This window comes from Phasianus colchicus, chromosome 2 (assembly GCF_987193195.1).
Source record: "Phasianus colchicus chromosome 2, bPhaCol1.hap1.1, whole genome shotgun sequence".
Classification (NCBI taxonomy): Eukaryota; Metazoa; Chordata; class Aves; order Galliformes; family Phasianidae; genus Phasianus; species Phasianus colchicus.
This window is the reverse complement of record NC_143437.1, coordinates 2020498-2039357: the sequence shown is the minus strand read 5'-3', so window position 1 is coordinate 2039357 and position 18860 is coordinate 2020498. Positions and strand designations below refer to the sequence as shown.

At 40.0% G+C, this 18860-nt stretch overlaps 1 protein-coding gene across 8 annotated transcripts in view; it reads left to right on the top strand.

Annotated features, from left to right (window-relative positions):
- The window catches only part of VRK2 (VRK serine/threonine kinase 2), a 45576-nt gene that overhangs the window by 24994 nt on the left and 1722 nt on the right, over nucleotides 1-18860 (top strand). For 5 of the 8 annotated variants that reach the window (XM_031597891.2, XM_090134512.1, XM_031597890.2 and 2 more), the window contains 5 exons: nucleotides 7620-7740; nucleotides 10671-10729; nucleotides 12944-13125; nucleotides 16923-17096; nucleotides 17420-17590. In XM_031597891.2, the coding sequence (XP_031453751.2) occupies nucleotides 7620-7740; nucleotides 10671-10729; nucleotides 12944-13125; nucleotides 16923-17096; nucleotides 17420-17590 (707 nt within the window). Of the gene's footprint in view, nucleotides 1-7619; nucleotides 7741-10670; nucleotides 10730-12943; nucleotides 13126-16922; nucleotides 17097-17419; nucleotides 17591-18205; nucleotides 18298-18860 lie in introns of all 8 variants that reach the window. The other 3 variants (XM_031597893.2, XM_031597894.2, XM_090134511.1) reach the window with 3 other exon arrangements.

Genomic DNA, 18860 nt, shown 5'->3' with positions numbered 1-18860 from the left:
CTTTGTAACAGCCTGAATCCATTAAGGTCAAGTTACCAGTTTCTTGTATGCAGCAGGTCTCTCAGCATCCCAGGGAAAATATGCATCTGCAGTGACTTCTGCCAAAGATTCCACAGATCCAGATGGCAAAATACAATGACTGGTTTCGCTCATCTCATATCTTGTTGTGAGCTTCAGATTTGCAGAGATCTTTTGAGAAGCTAAAGGCCTCCAACAGCTTTGCAAAGGGCTTTTCTCAGCAATCTCCTTTATTCCTGACATATGATTGAGTCTCTCAAGCACAGTCTCAAGTACCAAGTGAGAGGGGATGCTCTTCTGAAAAGTGTTTAAAGGGTGCAGTACTGTTGCCAAATTACAGCTGCGTAGATAGCCTTAGTTCTGGTGTTACCCAAATTTTCAGCATGGAATATGTTTTACTTGAGTGCTCTCAGAATGTAGTTCATTTTTAAAAATGTTATTTTATATAAATGAGATCTTTTCCAGAGGGCATTTTCTGATAAATGTATTTCAAACCTTAAGCCCTCTAAATAAGTACCAGTTGCTGTATTGAGGTGCACAAATGAGAACATTCTGACTTGCTCTGGTTTTATTCATAAAGTAGCTACCTGAATATATGCAGTGATTTGAGATGCATGCTGAAACTTAAAACAAAATTATGAATTTGTTGCTTTCAAAAGTGCCTCTTGGCAATGCTTGAAGCTGATAACCTTCTTGCATAAAGTCAATCAAATGCATCCACTTCCTACTAATTTAAATCAAAACTGGTGTTTCCCTAGCTGAATTGAGATTAACCCAGCTGCATGCCTATTTATTCCCCAAGCTTGTTGTGGAGCTCATCACTTGTAGAAGTTATACAGTCCATGAAGATCCAGAAAGTTTCACTTTGGAGCAGTACAAATAGTCCATGTTTGTCCGGTAGCCTCTTGTAAGGGTTGAGATGGATGTGCCATTCTAGGAACAGATGTGAATTGCATCTTCAAGCAAGCTGACTTAGTGTGTGCCAGCGTGACCTGTTAGTGGCTTTGTGCTGGAACATGAGGGGAATTCTTGTGAGCTGGGAATGGCAGGGAGGAGCTGCTCTAATTGTTTCTTGGCTCTTCATGCTGGTTTTAGTTTTTGCAAGAATTACACAGTTCACACGTTCACTGTCCATTGTGTGGATGCCTACCTGTGCAACCTGGTCTAGGGAGCCTGCTTTGGCAGGGGGTCGGACTAGATGATGTCTAAGAGGTCCCCTACAGTTCTGTGATTCTGGCCCTGCAGACTGGCTCTCCTGTGCTCTCCGGGATTTCTGAACTTCTGGATGTTTGCAGGTATTCACCATAACTGCAGCTGTATTTTTCTCATACTTGGAGTTCATCCTCAGTCAAACCAGGGCCACTCTTGGGATTTTTTGCCACAGAATCCTACCCTCAAGACCAGCTCTCTGCAGTTGGTGACTGGATCTCATTGCAAATGGTGTATGGCCAATAAGCAGTGCTGAACGTGTCACTGTGTACTGCGTTTGTTAAATGGACCTCCTTTTTACTGTGATGCAAATTCCATATTGCACAACTGCTCTGTTAATTTTAGCAAAGCACTTGAGTATGCATTGTACTCATTTTTAATGACCATTCTATATAAACTGTATTACATTGTCTGTTGATTGATAATTAAATAGAATTATATCTGTACGCAATGTACATTTAAAAAATTGTTATATAGTGTTAAAATGTAATATTTGGATCAATGCCTCTTATGGATTTTTGTAGATTTTCTACTCACTGAGGCATGCAGTCAATACCTAATTTCTCTGGAGATATACTGCGCTTAACATATTGAGTTTTTTTAAATACTCCAGTCCTGTGCATTGAGTGCATAAGACCAATTTTAATTTGCTGTCGTTGATGAGCGTGAGACTATGAACCGTCTATGCTGAATTCCCTCCAACATGTGTTTTTTGCCATAGATTTCGAGGTAACTCTCCTTTTTAACAAATGTTGCACGGTAAGTTAGTGGTTTTGCCATCTCACATTGAGCAGAGTGACTACCAGCATCCCTGCAGGACTGATACCTGCATCTGAAAGACAGCAGTGGTGACTTACGACAGGCGTAAGGCTAAGCAGAGCATCTGATGGAGTTTGCCTCAGTAAGGGCTGCTTTGTTAGTCCTGTGCTGGGGGAAGACAGCTGCAGCTCCACTTGATGCCACATTTCAGCCAGATCTTTTTACCCTTCCCACTGGGTTACTGCAGCCTGGCTTCTCACAGTCCATCCTGATGTTCATATACAGTGTTTGTACAGGGCATGCAGCGTTGGGCTGATTGTAGAGACAGCTCTGCAGTTCTTGTTCTTGTTTTCCCTGTGGATCTGACAGAGCTGTTGCTGTTTGATATTAAAAACATAGCTTGGTGCTTGTCCATTTTCCCTTTTCTGTTACATGCGAGGGTTGACTTGAATATCTGCAGGGCTCATTTTGTGAGGAGGGATGTGCAGGAATATAAACACCTGTGCCTGGAAAAAAATTCTTTCTGAGCCTGCATGGCTTCTAGAGAACTTCAGCTCTAAATGGCTTTGGATCAAGAGGTTTATTTGGCATCTGTCCATGTATAGTAAGGAGTCAGAGGGACTGCATTTTTTGTCGGTCACATGAATTATTGATTTGCTGCACTTTGGTGCGTGCCTCCCAAAGACTGTGTGCAGGACAGACTGTAAATCTAAAAATGAAAAGAAAATATAACTGATAAAAAATGGGTGGAACTTTGCAGTGTGAAATAAATAAAATGATGTTTTAGTTTCTGAATATTGGATTGGAAATGTGTCCACAGTAGAAGAGGGAGCAGAAGGTCATGGTAAGCACAGGCAGAGTCAGGCTTTAGAAGGAAAAGAAAGAAAATTGAATAGGTTCTTAAAACCACCTCTGTAAGCTTATTCTGTCCTACCAGAACAGTCAGAAGTGGCAAAAAGAAGATGTTGTGCATCACCATTTTCCAGCACAGCTGATGAGTGTGGCTTGGAATTAGCAGTTTTCTTTAATTTTGGTTTCTCATGCTTTACCAGGAATTTAAACAGCTAGTGACCCTCACAGCTGCTTGTCAGCCCTTTATCTATGTAGTTTTTTAATTTATCTTTACAGAGGAGTAAAACTTCTTGTTTCCATGTGTTCTGCTTGCTGCAGTCCAGGACCTTTCGCTTCCAACCCGGTACCTGTATCTCTTGCCTCCACCATTTTATCTCCCACCCAGATCTCATTGTGAACTTCCCTTGCTTTTTCTTCCACTCCCTCTTCTGCTGTGAACACATTTCCAATCCAGTCTCTCTACCTTCCCATTACTTAAATTTCACCCCACCAAATCAGGACACTTCAGCACATCCCATCTCACCAATCCTGGTTTTTATTCCCTCCCTGCCTACGAGGATCACAATTTGGGAATATCTGGCCTGCAGGACCTGCCAGCTCTCATTGTACTCGGGCATGGCAGGACAGAACAGTAGTGTCGCTGCTTTTGTGGCTCTTGAGGTGAGTGATGTGGCTGCTGTGCAAAGATTGCATCCAGTGGCTTATGTTGCTGTGCTGATGTTGCCGTGCAGGCAGCTGGCCAGCTGTGGCCATGCCTTTGGGAGGATGTGAGCCCTCAGCACTGGGGCTCATGTTGCCACTTCACCCACCTGTGGTGAGCTGAGTGCTGGGAGTTCCATGCCTCTCAGCCCTACAACTGCATAGCCATGGGATTCGAGTTTGGGATGGAGACCAGAGCTGGCATTGGATGAGTTGCTTATTGCCATTGCCCAGGTTGAGTTATCTGGAAGAGGTGTATTCCAATTGTAGCAACACAGTGTTTGCACTGGATTTATTTTTCTTTGTGGTTATTAGCTGCGACTGTTTCTGCACAGTGCCAAGTTAACTGTGCAGAACCATGCATGTGGGAAGCAGAGACTGCCCCAGCCCTTGCTGGCAGCTGTCCTGCCTGAGGCTGGGTAACTCTGTGTAAATGGCCTCCAAGCACTGCAATTCATTTAGCTTTTTTGCTTAGCTGTATTTACCTAACCTTTTCCTGTAGCCATCCATTTGATTTTTCACTCAAAAAAAAAAAAAAAAAAAAGTCACTTTTATTTCATTTATTAAAATATTATGGTAGAAATGTATCATTACTATAATATTTCTCCGTAGTCATGTTAACACTCCTTTTCTTTATGGGCTTTTGGATTAATGGCTGTGGTGTAAGTTATATTTGTTTGTGATTTAATATGAATTTGTATGCTGTAATGCCAATGAGAATGGGAGGTTCCAGTTCATGTAGACACAAGATGAGCAGCTAAAATGATCTTTTTTTTATGAAAATCTTCCAATTTAAAGAAAAGCTAGTGGCAAAATTGTAATGCAACAGTGCTAATTAAAAATAATAGGAAAACATTTCATTTATTGCTCATTAGCCTCCCGGATTCTTACAAAAGGCCTGAGAAAGTTAGCTGAATAAGGGCCATAGAGGAAAACTCCCATTTTTACGTGGTTTGAAGATGAGTTTCTCAGAAGTAGTGTAGCATTGAGAGCTTATAGTGCGATATCATTTATGTTCTATTTTGAAATAGATATCTGAATTTATATTAGGGTTCAGCTGCCAAATCCAGTACACAGAGATGCATGGTATATTTCCTTCTCAGGGTGAATTGCTTTAGTTACTTTATTCTGAGTTATTGTTCAACCCTATGGCTGCAAGTTGAGTATATGTTTGTAGTGCATATAAAACTTCTTGTGGCCTGACTCTGATTTCACTGACATGGCTGTTAATTCACTAACTTCAGTGGAGTTAGTCCTGATTTATTTGGCAGAAGTGAGGACAGAATCAGGCCTTAAATCTTCAAATAAAAAAGCTGAACTATAAAAATACAGTGAAATAAAATACTGCCGACACATTCTCATTAGATAGCATTTCATATGAGACTAAAATAATAAGAAAAAATCCTGGTTAATAGAAGAAAAAGAAATCAAATATCTATTCAGAAAGGAGAAAGAATTATGAATTTGTAGTCTACAGAAAAATAAGAGTATTCAATGTAAGTATTGCTTTGAATATATACATTTATAACAGTGACAACTTATTAAGGAGAATTGTTGTGTTTCTGCCTGGCAGTCACATTTAAAATGAAGCCAGGTTGACTTCTGAGTTGATGTTTGTCAAGACTTTGTTTAATCCTCAGTTCTATTAGCAGATTTATTTTTCAAGTAAGCTTATAGTTGATATTTATTTATTAGTGCTTTATTTGGGTGAAAATCTAATTATTCCATTGATCGTAGATCATATTAACTCATTTAAGATCAGTTATTTGAATATGTTTTTTACTAGGATCAAAATGATGTCAAGTTTGAGGAAGTTAGCATCTCTGGTACCAAGCTGAGCAGGGAGCTGAGAGAAAGAACAAGCTGGACCAGTCAAGTAATCACATGTTGACGTTTTCACGTGGATCTATGAAAAACACATGTAGAAGTCTTTTAGCAGTAACACTTGCAGTGACCTGGGAGATAAAGTGATGTGGGAATTTACCATCTCCCTGTAAAACATTTCCCCTTTTACTTTTAGTGATGTACGGCTCAGTTACGTGGGCCTTTTTTCCTTTCCAGCTGACTACTGTGGCTTTAGGAATGCATTGAGGTCTTCCCTGCACCCATCTCTTGGCTGTGGTAGCTTTACTGCAGTGCCAGTGTGGGGAAGGCTGAAAGATCCAAATGTGAGCAGCAGGTAACTGAGCACAGCCATGCTGAGCACAGCGAACTGCGTTCACCAGGGAGCGTTTTGTCAGAAGACCACTAATCTTAGGTTAGCTCCTGAAATCTCACTGACTTAGCATTATTTACAGATTGGTATCAATTAGTTCCTAATGTGGAAAAAAAGTGTCCTGTTGTAGCTTTGACAGTTTTTTCACTAAAGGCCACTTTACATCGCCTGTCTTACATGAGCAGGGGCCAGAGAAGCGTTGTGTGAAGACTAGAGGATCTGCAATGGGAGTGCTGGTTTATATGGTTATAATCTGGAATTGCCATAATGGAAAAAGGAGTTGTGAACACATGTGTATGAATGGAATTGTTCCACGGTTAACAGGAGATTTATGGCAGAAGAAATCACTACAGAACAGCAAGTGGTAGAGATTGTGTTTTTATTTTAATACGAGAGCCAAGTCTTGCATTAGGACACTGTTGAATTTAGTGTAGAAAATAAACGACCCCCAGGGGACAGCGTAGTGTTGTGTTAGATTGAAGAGCCTTTAATAACCCCATAGTCTAATAGCAGTTAAGATAGAGAACGCATAAGAAGTTATCTTCTGCTTTTACAATAATGTGAGCACGGTAACAAGAAACAGTTATGATGTGTTGGCATCGTAGCTTTTAGCAGATGACTTTTTAAATTAAAAGATAAGTTTGCTGAGTGACTTTCTGGAATTTAATGAAGGCCCATAAAATATGACATCTGTTTACAACAGGATTAGCAGCACCGTGCTCAACTACCACTCTGTACTCCAGACAAGATGCATCAAACAAATCTGAAATCTTCTTTCATTCGTGCTAAGTTCAAACTCATTTTGGAAAAGCATAAATTGTAGAAGTTCATTCTACATCTGTCTTTAATCTTGATTAACAGTTTCTGGTTCTGCAGGTTCCACGTTGTCTTGTCTTGGCAAACTATAGGCTGTAAATGTGCACAAATACATATTGCAACAATTGCTGCTTGTTCAGTTTTCTTGAACTTAGTTTTTCTTTGACTAGCAGTAAGCAACAGCAAATAGGTTAGTACTGCAATTTCCCCTTTGGAAAAGTCAATCTATTGATTAAGTTCAGTTACCTGTTTTTCTGCATGGGAGATATCTGGGGATGGGTTTAGTTTTGAACTGAATTATATCTACTGTATTTACATTCTGTAGTTAGTATATCCATTTGGGTTGTGCAGGATGAGAGTAAATTCTTCCTGAAATAATTTCTTCTGTGAAAACAGTAGTAGGAAATTTACACAGGACTTGATAAGCAGCAAGTGTATGCTAGCCTGAGCCATGGCTCTCCTCTACACAAACTGTTCATGGTACTTGCAGACAACTTGGGCGTGCAAATGTACACTAGATGGCAGTTTTGTCATATCTTCCGAGCACCAATAGCTCTGTAGGAGAACAGGAAAGGCCATCAGTGTTTAGTCTGCGCTTGCAGGGTCCCTGCATGACCAATGTGGACCCCATGGACTTCCTGCAACATGTGTTAGCAATTTAGCAGCAGACATTTATTTCTTTGTTTTACTGCTTGGCTCTTTGAGAAAGTGTTGGTACTCAGTTATGGGCTGTCTGGATCATGTCAGAGGCCATGGGGATCAAGTCCATGTGACAGGCCAGACTGAGGAAGGATGAAGTTGGAGGAGGTGAGGAAAGTGACCCTTACTTCAGCAGTAACAAGTCACTGCCTGTCTGTGGACTGTGGCCAAAAGCCTGGGTGTTTTAGGTCTAATGCAGCTGAACAAACAAAACACTTTGCCCATTTGGCTTTTTCATATTTCATCTACAGTAGTTTGGTCAAACTGTTTTCTATTTCCTAAGAAGAGGTTCTTATTCTTTATCTTTTTTCTCCTTCATCTTTTTTTCTCCCCCCCCCAAATTCTGTTTTAGCCCCGTCCAGACGAGGTGACCTTGAAATCCTTGGCTACTGCATGCTGCAATGGTTATGTGGGAAACTACCGTGGGAGCACAACCTGAAGGACCCCGTAGCTGTCCAGACTGCAAAAACAAAGTAAAAACAAAACAATACGCACATACACACGTCAACATCCTTATCACTTAGCAAAGTGAGTCTGAGAAGGACAGCCACACATCCTGTAGGGTATCACCTTACAAGAAAGCAAGAACGATTTTCCTTAATAGAGAAATGCTAGAAGCAGTTAATGATGTGAACTTTCCCTAATTTTTATGGATGTATGACTGTGGAGATGCCATAAACTCAGCTGCACAGTCTGGTCATTTTGTCTGCTATGTATTTTTTCAGTACTCCTTTCAAAGCAAACACTTGTGCACGAGCACGTGCCTTACTGCACATGTAGAAGGATGTTATAGATTTCCACTACAGTTCGTGGGGGCTTTGTAGAGACGAATGTACAAAAGTCTCTTGGAAGTTTTCTTTCACATTTGCATTCAAGGAATTTAACTTTCCATTCGATACCTATTTTTTTTAGCTGTTTGATGTAGGTTTTTAAATTTATACAAGCCTACTGCTGGTACACTTAAATAGCAGCATACTAAATAACTTGTGTAAAATCTTTTCTTTTTCCTGGCATGACTCATTAGAGCTTACTAAAGCAACAGAGTGTATTAGTGTTTTCTTTCACTGTTTTCACAGTTGGGACTTTAGAGAGTTAATTGCATGTGCTACAGCGTTGCCTGCAGAAGGCTGTACAGAAGAGCATTTATCCATAAATGTAACATCACAATTGGAGGAGGCAGCAAACTTTTAAGTAGGGCAAGTCACAACAGAGGTACACAATGGGGATAGCTGATCCACAGAAATCAATCTGCAAATTCAGTGTGGCATCGGCTCTCAGCAGAGAAAAAGGTTAGCCTGCAGACTGTGGATAATACAGATTGCATCTGTAAATGTTGACATCGTATGTTATGTTTAATATTTCTCCTTTAGAACCTCTGATCATTACACAACCCCCTGCAAGGTAACACTTACACAATTCAATGTTAAATCAATTTAATCAATCAAGTTGCTTCACTAATTCTTCCCTTGCGATTAACCCTTAATTCTTCCCTTGCAACTGCTAGGATTTTTAGGATGCCAAGCAAACAGATGCTTAGGAGGAAACGCACAGAAAATGATAGATTAGATTAGCAGCGATATCCTCCTAGTCTAATTAATTAAGCACCTTGGTATCAAGTAATGTTCCCCTTTAACGTACCTTGTTTTTCAGTGCCTGAACTGTTTTCAAAGGCTAGAAACAGTCATCAGCATACATGCGTGCACTCAGTTGCATATCTGTCACTAAGTACATTAGCAGCCCAGGCAGATCGCTTCTGGGCACACCAGTCTCTTGCTGTGAGTGTGTGACTGTGAGGAAAAGGGGCCAGGCCTGCAAGGTGGGATGCAGCTGAGAAGCAGGAGTCGGAGCAGGACTCAGTTCTGTTGTTCATGGATGGTATCAGCCTTCCCTTACAGGTTCTTAATCCTCTTCTACCAGTAACGCTGGGACAATGAGGTCACTGTGCCAAACCTATGGGCTTCGTTAAGGGCTGCTGCTACACTTGAGTTCAGAAATTTTCATGCTATAATTGGATTGGGGTCTCTATCCGAATTGGAATTTAAGCTAAACTGAAGGAAAATAGACACATTTAAATGTTTCATTTCTCCGAAACAGTCATACCTTTTGATATTAGATAACAGCTCCTGGTGAGACCAAGGGTCCATCTGGCCTTGTATTCTGTTTTGGAGGATGGTCAGGAGAAAGAAGTATTAAGAAGAATAAAAAAGGGACTAAATTACTCTTTTAGTGAACTGTGTTATTTTTTGAACATTACAGATTACCTGTATTTATTAAATAGGGAAATGAGGTGACTGTAGCATGGAGATGTGCATTGCAAGTAGCTGTATGTTAAATAATGCTCCTCCACTTTCTGTTACAGAATGCAAAGCCCACATAGATAGCTTTGCAGGGAAAGATTCACAAGCCTGAACTTCGAGGTGTCCCTGTTACCACAGAGCTGAGGGCTCAGAGCAAGGCATGCCTGGTCATCACATTTCTCTTGCTGGCAGAACTTGGCTGAAGTTAGGGTCTTAGTGAAGCTGTTGCATACCAAACAAATAATTCTAAATGACTGAGTAACTAGATTGTGGCGTTGAAGGTTATTTTCTAAGTACCCCAATTCTGCACATTTGAGAACATATCTTGTTCCTGATCAGTGGACCTTTGTGACTCCTTTAAACAAAACAAAGGATCCTTTGACAGCATTAACAACACAACTAAAGTAAGTTTCACTCAGGAAAAGGGAGCTGGTGCATCTGCAGGCTCCTGCAAGTGCTAAGAAATGGGGTTTCCTGCCTGCTCAGAGATGAGAGCCGGTGATGCTTCACCCCATTCTAAGGTATGATTTATTCTGAACTCTGGTTTTCTTTGTTACTTCTGATTTTGGATAGACAGGAAGTAGGTCTGTGCCCTTGCCCTTTTTTTTATTTTTTATGTGCACAGGACTCTCAGTGTTGCATCACCTCCCTCTCCCTCTCTGTCCCTGCCATGCCTGCTTGTAATTTTGACAGCCATCATGCAGCTGTCTGTGAGCTATATGGCAGAAAGAATCTGATGTTAAAGTATTACCAGGCAGATAAGAGCTGCTTCTTAATTTTCAAAACACAAATATTAATCACTAAGCTGAAACATGTTCAAAAGATTTTTTTTTTCTCTTTCTAGAAAGGTTAAAATATCTGCAAAGAAAAACTTAGAAGTACAGCCTTAGCTGTAAACCTGGTCCTGCTGAAATCAGCAGCCTCCAAAGAGTTAAAAATACAGCTGGAAAGGGGAGATCTTGTTTTAAAAGCAGTGTTGTGAATCATAAGCTATCCTGGAGGTCCACTCCCTCTGGAATTGAGACTTGCTGTCTTCCTAAAATCCCAAATGAAGAATCACCTGCTCCAAAACTGCATTAAATTGTTGTACTCTCATGTTGTTTCAGACTTATGGATGAGCTCCCACATTCGGTGATGGAATGGAATTCTTCTGGAAGCAGCTGTAGTAAGTGTGCTCACAGTGTGTACCACATAGCTCTTCAATCTGTTACAGAAAATACTGAGATGTCTTACTTTATTTGGGGAAGCAGAAGAAAAAGAAAAATACAAATGTAGCCAACTTTTCAATTTAAAATATTAAAGTTAATTGCCAAACTTTGACACCTTAAGGCAGATGCAATTGTGAGGCCTGAGTCCATGCAGTTACCAGTCTTAGGACAGACCAAGAATATCCGAGTCAGTGCTACCTGAACTTTCCTGACATGACTTACAACTGCATCAGATCTAGAAATCAGACCTGGCTCTCAGCTTCTCCCTTACTTTTTGGTCCCCATGCTTCTTTGATATCCCGTCCACATCCTTATTGTTCTTCCCTAAAAACTTCCCTCACTTTTCTGTCTACCTGTTTACTTGGTGAGTTAGTTACATTCTGAGAAGATGGCTGCAACTTCTTTACTGCACATGGAACAGTTTGGGGGTGAGGTTTCCATTGTCAGCAGCTTTTTATAAGGTTTGACTCTTTCTCTTGCCAGATGTAGGAGCACAGGTTTGGTGGTAATGTGCAGTAAAAGCTGAGGGACAGGGGATTAATAAAGAAATCTCTACAGTGCTCAGAGATATGCTCTGTATTAAATAGGGTATTAAGATAGCAAATAGTACAAAATATATGTAATTCAGGAATGGATGCATTCAGGGCAGTTTCCCTTTATCCTATTTGTGTAAAATTTGGCACTGGTGGAACCTCTCTGAATGCGTATCTGTCCAGCATAATAATTCACCCTGCAATATCTGTGTTTAGCTGATAACAGGGTAGTTACATAATACTCATTGTGAGATTATATGTCAGACTCATTAATTTAGGGTGTAATTTAATTTAACTAATATTTCTGACTTCAGTGGGATTGGATCATGCCCTTCATGTACAAGCTTAAGCTTAAAGCATTTTTATCTTGAAGGCTTGTTTACTGTGAGGGCAGAAACTAATTTCTGGATGCTGTTGGATGCTGGTCACTCTGCAATGCACAATTCTTGATGCTTAATAATACTTGGTGATTAAGAATACTTAGTGCTTTTATTGCAGGAACGTCTGATGCTGCTTTTCTGCCTTATCCCATAAGCAAGTACTAAGTAGGCAATGCAGATATGGAGGGCTAAATTTTCAACCTCTGCAAGCGGTAGAACAAAAATCTGAATCTCGTCTGTGATGTGTGATGCAGTGACGTAAGGGATTTCAGCCATAGGTAATCCAGGCTGTTTAGGAAGGAGTGACTATTTTAGGAATAGAATAATTGCCCACAAAAGGTTTATAGCTTAGTATTTTGAGTTTGAAAAAGCAAATGAACGCATAGTTCATCTTGTCATTTATCTCCTTTGCTGAAATACAAAAGTAGCACAGGGAAAACATTGCATTTCCTACGGAAGTCAGCTTCTACTTTTATTTATTCATTTATTTTCATAATAGCTGCATTTGAACGATTGGGATGCAGGACGTGTTACATAAAATGTATTCACAATCTACACACGTATTTAGTAAGTTTTTGCTTCTGGGATTTCACTGGATGCTAATGTCTGGTGTGGCACTTCAGTTTTGGGATACACTTGGGTTGTCAACTGAAAGAAAGGTTTGATCCACCCCTGTACGTTTTCCCTAAGAGCACTATTTTTGCACGTTCACTGGTTTTCTTGTTTTTAGAGCTACTCAAAAGTGTCTGCAAAATAATGCTGCTGTTAGACTGTATTAGTATGTAATCCCCAAATCAACGTTTGTCAAACTATTAGAAAACAAAATTTTTTCATTCACCGAAGCATTCTAAGGATATTTACACAGATTAAAGTAGAGTTGTTGAAATTAGTTAATGTTTAAAGTCATGTTATGATCCTTCAAATGTAAAATACTTCTGTTTTATACAGAAGTATCCAACGTCTCTCAGTAGAGTTTCGATCAATTATTATATTTAATTAACTTATAGTAGCACACAAACTACTGCATCTGCAGAACAAGATGCAGTGCTTAAGGGTTAGCTTGCTTATCCAAGTCTATCTTTTCCTTTCTCATCTCCAAAAGACAAGATATTGTCAGCTCTGTTTTGAGTGTTGTCTTCAGCTGAAATTTTGTCATCTTGTTTGGCACTGTAGGATTGGCACCCATTTTGGAATTAAATGCTGTCTGAAGATGTAGGTCTACACCAAGTGAAATTTACATTTGAAATACATTCCACAGGTGAACTATCCAAGTTTTTGGTGTGTGTTTATGGCTTAGCTTACGATGAAAAGCCGAAGTACCAAGAGCTTAAGGAAATCTTGCTGGATGGACTGGAGATGAGCGGAATTCCCTATGATGGCCCTCTGGAATTTTCCAGTGCAGGATGCACACAAAATCACTGTGCTGCTAAAGCATCAAAAGTAAGTAAGAGAGTTTAGGAATTACTTCTGAAATCTCCTGCTTAATTGTTGCCTTTTATTTTGTAAAAGAGGAAATAGTTTAAGATCACAAAATGGGACTGACACAGCAGTTCTTTTTGCCTTAAATACACCATGTTTGTTAATTCCTGTTTCCCCTGGCTTTGCTAAAAAGTGGGATGTCAACCCTTAAGGAGGAAGAACTGTCATGAGTCCTTTTGACCTACAGCCTCTCACTTCAAAGCAGTAGGTCTGTAGAGAGCGATTTACTTTCAGGATAATGGGGAAGTCGAGGACTTTGTTCACCAACATCTTGAAGACGAGCCTGGATGCCAGGTTTTTCCTTCTTTCTAGATTAAAAGCATAGCTACCTTTATTAGTGAAAGCATTTAATTCATTTTCTTGCTTTCAAACTGTTCTTTGTCATTTGCCTTTATACTCCTGCAGCCACTAATGCGGAGGAGGTATTATTCTGGGATTTAACTATGTTATTGGTATGCAGTGATGCACTAACACGGAATTTAAAAACTGACAGCTAATAGTGTTATGTTTGCCTCTTGTACTTCTAAGTCTGAAACGATACGGTTAATAAAACCTTATTTTAATAAGTGGAAATTGAGGTAATTAGCGGTCTTACTGGGCTTGCTGTGAAATGTCACTCCCAGCATACCTCTGCCTTGAAACTACCCGTATGCAAAAGCCCTGTTTCTGCCTGTGATGTGTGTGCAATAAGACAGGGTCAGGGTACCATTCATTTTTAATATTTCTGGTGAACTTTGGACCAGCACAAGTATACGTGAGCCAAGAATGCAGGATGCAAACTAATGTGACTGATAGGCTGCTAGATGAATGGTGATTCAAGTATCAGTGCACAGATGGTTCTGATTTGCTGAGTTTTGTAGCTGCTGCAACTGAAGACATAAAATATCCTTCTAGTCATAAATTAGCTCTTTGGAAGCAAAACCTTGGCACCAGAGCTTTACAACCTTCAATTAGTAGGGAAAGAAGTATTTGAATGACTGTGGTATTGACATCTGTAGGCCTGCATAGTAATCATTCCTAATAGAAGAGAATATCTGTTTGAGGGGGTTTTGCATGGCTAATTAACCACCAGTGAGAATATGTAATTTTTTCATGATCTCCTGATTGTCACCTTTCTCTCATGATACAATTACATTTTATTGTAGCTAGTGCCTCACAAACCAATTGTCAGCACTATTTACGTATTACGGAAGGCAGGACAAAAGTTCATGTTTAATAAAAAGGCACTGAGTTTTGATCCTGGTAATTACAGATACTTATTTTAGCAGTTTTATTGACTTTTCTGGTTTTAGCACTTTTGTCTTTTAACAAAACCAAAAGCTGTGTCAGTGACAGAGTTTTCCTTGCTATGACTGTGACTGTGTTGTCCTCACTGTTTGAGTCCATTTTTTTCCTCCAGTTTGTACCATTCTCTGAACTTAACAGCTACCTGGCAGTTCAATTAACTAATCTCCAGCTAATCCAGTTGGATCTGTGGTTCACACATCTTAGATTTCTTAGAGCAGGATACCAAACAGCTAAGTGTCCATCTCATTGCCTGGCCTAAGACTTGTACAATACGGTGTCAGAAAAGGTAAAACTTCTGGACTGTAAAAGTCACTGCAGCACCTGCTGTTTGCGAGGGTATAACCCTACTTCAAAACCCATGGATGGGATGTATCACTTATTAGCACTCTCGTGCTGTTGGCTTAGGGATGTTTGTTTCTTGTGGCCAACAAGGTAGATCCTAGCACCCACTGTCATATCTTCAGAGAAACTTCTGACGTTGACTGCCTTGCTTTTTGGAATAAGATGAATGCTTAAGGGCCACATAATTACAAGTAGAGGGCAGGTAACCAGACCTTCTCTGGTTTTGCTGCTGTTCTTAGACAATCCAGTGTTCAGGCTGAGGGCCAAGTGCAGTTTGGTGCTGGAGTCCTGGCAGCACGGTGGCAGGCAGGCACTTACTTTCCCTTTGCAGCTCCTCATGCTTACCCTGGCTCTGACTCCTTTCATTCACACCTCTGCGTTCTCTTCCTACCTCCCCTTTTTTCTCCATCTACTTCTCCCATTAAACAAACAATTTAAAGATGGAGGGAGCCACTACAAACAGGCCTGATTCCTCACTTCTGAGAAGCAGAAACTGAATCTAGCTGCCTTGTCTACATCTACCTGCTGTACTTTTATACAGGAAAGAGGTGAACTTGGGTTAATTCCCATCTGAAGGCCAGTAAACATCCAATGCTGTCACTGAGGAGGTCTTGTAACAAAAGCTGTCCTCGAAGATGATGTGAAAAGGAATTTCTATAGAATCTGAATTTTAAGGTTTAGCTCCCCGTATTGCACATTAATTTAATCTTGAGATGACATTAAAAGTGTAACAGTAGTTATATCCATGTTCTTTGTTTCAGTTGCACATTGAACAGATGATATAACATTAATTAGGTTAATCCTCAAATTTGTTTACAACAGTTTTTGGCACTGGATAAATATTCTCAGCTTTCTCACCTACGCTGAAAATGCCAGAATTAGGGCCAAGTGAAGTATGTAAGGCCAGCTGACTACTTGTTAGATGTTGTAAGTTTCATGTTGGAAAATGATTACATTAATACCAACTTGTCACGTTATTAGTATGGAATAGTGTAATTTTTAGGCATACAACAAATATTTTCCTGAGTGCTGTAAGTCCTGTGCTGAAAGTGATTTAGTCATTTGAAGTACGTGTACGTTGTGAAGACAGCAGACGTAGCTGTCAGCAGGATTAGCAGTTCCTGCATGATGCACTATGGTGCTGTGATGCAGAGAAAACAGCTTGGACCTCCAAACTGAGAGAAGTGTCAGGGTGGCACTGAGCCTTGCTTATATAATGAGGTTTCTCAAGGCTACTGACAGCATTATGTCCTGAGGTAGACTGCTTGAAACTGGCTTCAGTTATTCAGAACAAATACACCTTTATGTTTCTAAACAATGATTTTCACAGATCTGTAGATCTGTTCCTTAAAGGTGTTTTGGATTAAACTATAGGAAGTGCTTACTGGCACTTCCAACAGTATTTAGCTTGTGCAAATTCTATCTCCTATATGTATTTAGTTTGCAGTATGCAAAAGAAGCACATTACTTCTTTTCTAGCTTCTATATTGAGACACAGCTGCTGCACATAGGACCATATGCAAACATTGCAGTTACAGAGTTATTAGGGTGCCAGAAGTACCAAAGGCATGTGGCATACAGCCTGTGTTTTGGCTACGTTTGTCTTCCAAGTTAAAAAAGCCAAAAACAGACATCATTTGATACGTGGTGCTTAGATTAGCACTAGGAGAAACTTGTATGAACTCAGTGCAACTATTCACCATGTAATCCCAGTTACATTCTTCTAAAATGTAAGACTTCACTTTTTAAATTCGATTACTTGAGTTGGAAGACTTCCTATCTTTCAGCTGTCCATCTAACTCACTCCACCAGTGTGAAATGCTCTCAGCTCTACTTAATGATACAAACAGTGACTTAGTGGCCTTATTCCCAATAAAGGTGATTAATAAATATCTTGAAAGGTATAACTCAGGTATAGTTTGTAGCATACTTCCCAAATACAGCATAGCTCTAACTTCATACTGCTTGAAAATGGCATTTATTGGTAATTAAAATGCTGAAAAGAATTATTTAGAAAGACTAAAGCTTACACTCATTCTGTGTTCTCAACACTGAAGCTAAAATTTTTTTCTTTTTAAAATACTGAGGCATTTTTTTACTGTACAAAACTGCTGACTGTTCATCAACAGGTTCGCTTACCAAAGCCTATGCCAAAACCAGCTCAACAGAAGCAAAAGAAAATGGAAAGTGAGGAAAACATCTGTCAAAACAGGGCCTGGACTCGAGCAAGGGGTAGACTGCTCCAAGATGAAGAAAAGCCAAGTAACTTAAACCAGACACTTCCCCAAACAGAGCCTCAGCAGGTGAGGATTTTGGCACTGCAGTAATGCATGGTATCTCCTGGGAGGTCACTCTCTTAGCTTGCTGGTCATCTTTTGGGAAGGGCCAAGAGTAGATGAGTGCTTGAAAAAAGTCAAGCACTGAGTCATGAACACCAGAAGTGGGCAGACACTTATTGGCTTGCATTACTGGAAACTTGCAACTTTGTATGTTGTACCCAGGTAAGAAGAACAAAATAGGCACACTACCTGTCTCAAACCTGTTAGGTAGAATACTGGAATAGTACCTCTAATTGTGAAGCCTGCTGGTTTTTTCTTTAGCATACAGAATTACTGTACGTCAACAGGTTCACTTGCCAAAGCCTTCACCAAACCCAGTGAAACAGAAGCAGAAGATGAAAGAGGATGCCTTTAAGTACCCAAGCAGGCCCCAAGCTCAGATAACGCACAGGAAATCCCATGCTGAAGAGAAGCCAATGAAACTGAACAGCACCATTCAGGAGACTGACCCACAAAAGGTGAGGATTTTGGTGTTAACTTAGAGCAGGCATGGCACACAGGGAAAGAAAGATGAGCTCTGCAAAAAATGAGTTTCAAAAAAACTAACAGCAGTACAAAAACTCAAAATTAACACAAATGACTAACATTAACACAAACACTAAAAGGTTTGCATATGGTTTCATACAGCTCCAAATTAACCTTTGTTGTATATAGTTTGATAGTAAAGCACTGTCCCAGTGTGCTCCCCAATAGATAAAAGTGCTGGGAAAAAACAATCGTCTCCTTCTGTGGCCCTTATTGGGTTTTTTGGGGAGAAGCTAATAGCACTCTTAATAGAGTTCTTAAATTCTGACTTCTTAATCTGAGGATCTGAGAAGTTAACTAATTAATCTCACTTACTGGTAACTACTACATTAATAGGTTGAATGAATATGTTCTGTCTTAGTCTTCAACCATCCAGATCTAGGTTTTACTAACATTCCAACTTAGCAAGCATCCTCTGTCCTTTAACAAATTCATCCCTATTTATCTCCTTCACATAGAAAAAAACATAAGGACAATATTGAATAAGCACAAAAATGCAGCTTTAAAGATAGCTTTATTATTAATCCAAAATTATTTGCTTCTGGCAGTCTGCTGATCGCTGCCTGGAGACTGCAGTACAAGCTAGGAGAGTGAAGCAGAAAAAGCGCAGCGGTACCTAAGAGCATCAGGCAGTAAAGTGGTGAGCAGAACGATGTTTGGAGATGTCTTGGCTGGTAGCAAAGTAGTCAGACTCTGAAAGGTCTCCGGATTTCTGACACAATCAAACTTTTTCCCTGAAGACTTGGAGTGCGACTTCATAATCCTCAGATGGAAAATTTTAAAAATATTAGCAAATAAAAAACGTGCCCACCCAATCTCTGTTCCTCCTGTGCGTTTCGTATGAAGGCAACTTTCAGTTGTTAAAAAAGAAGCAGATAAGGAAGGAGAGACACATTCAGTTTTCTGTCATGACATTGGGGGGGTAAGAGAAACCACTGGTATCCTCATAACATCCCCTGCTCATCTAAACAACTGGACTGTGGATCTTGACATGGGAGGTTTGTGTTTCCCTCCTCTTTGTGGGAAGAAAGGAGAAGTACATTTTAAACAACTGGAACTGATCACCAGTCTCATATTTGGATTATACATTTGTTTTGATTTAACCATTCTAAAAGAGAAGCCACTGTTGCAATGTAACAGTGCTGCATCTATACAGAATGGTTTTGTAGCTCTCACTGAACTTAGTGCATTAAAGGGAAGAGT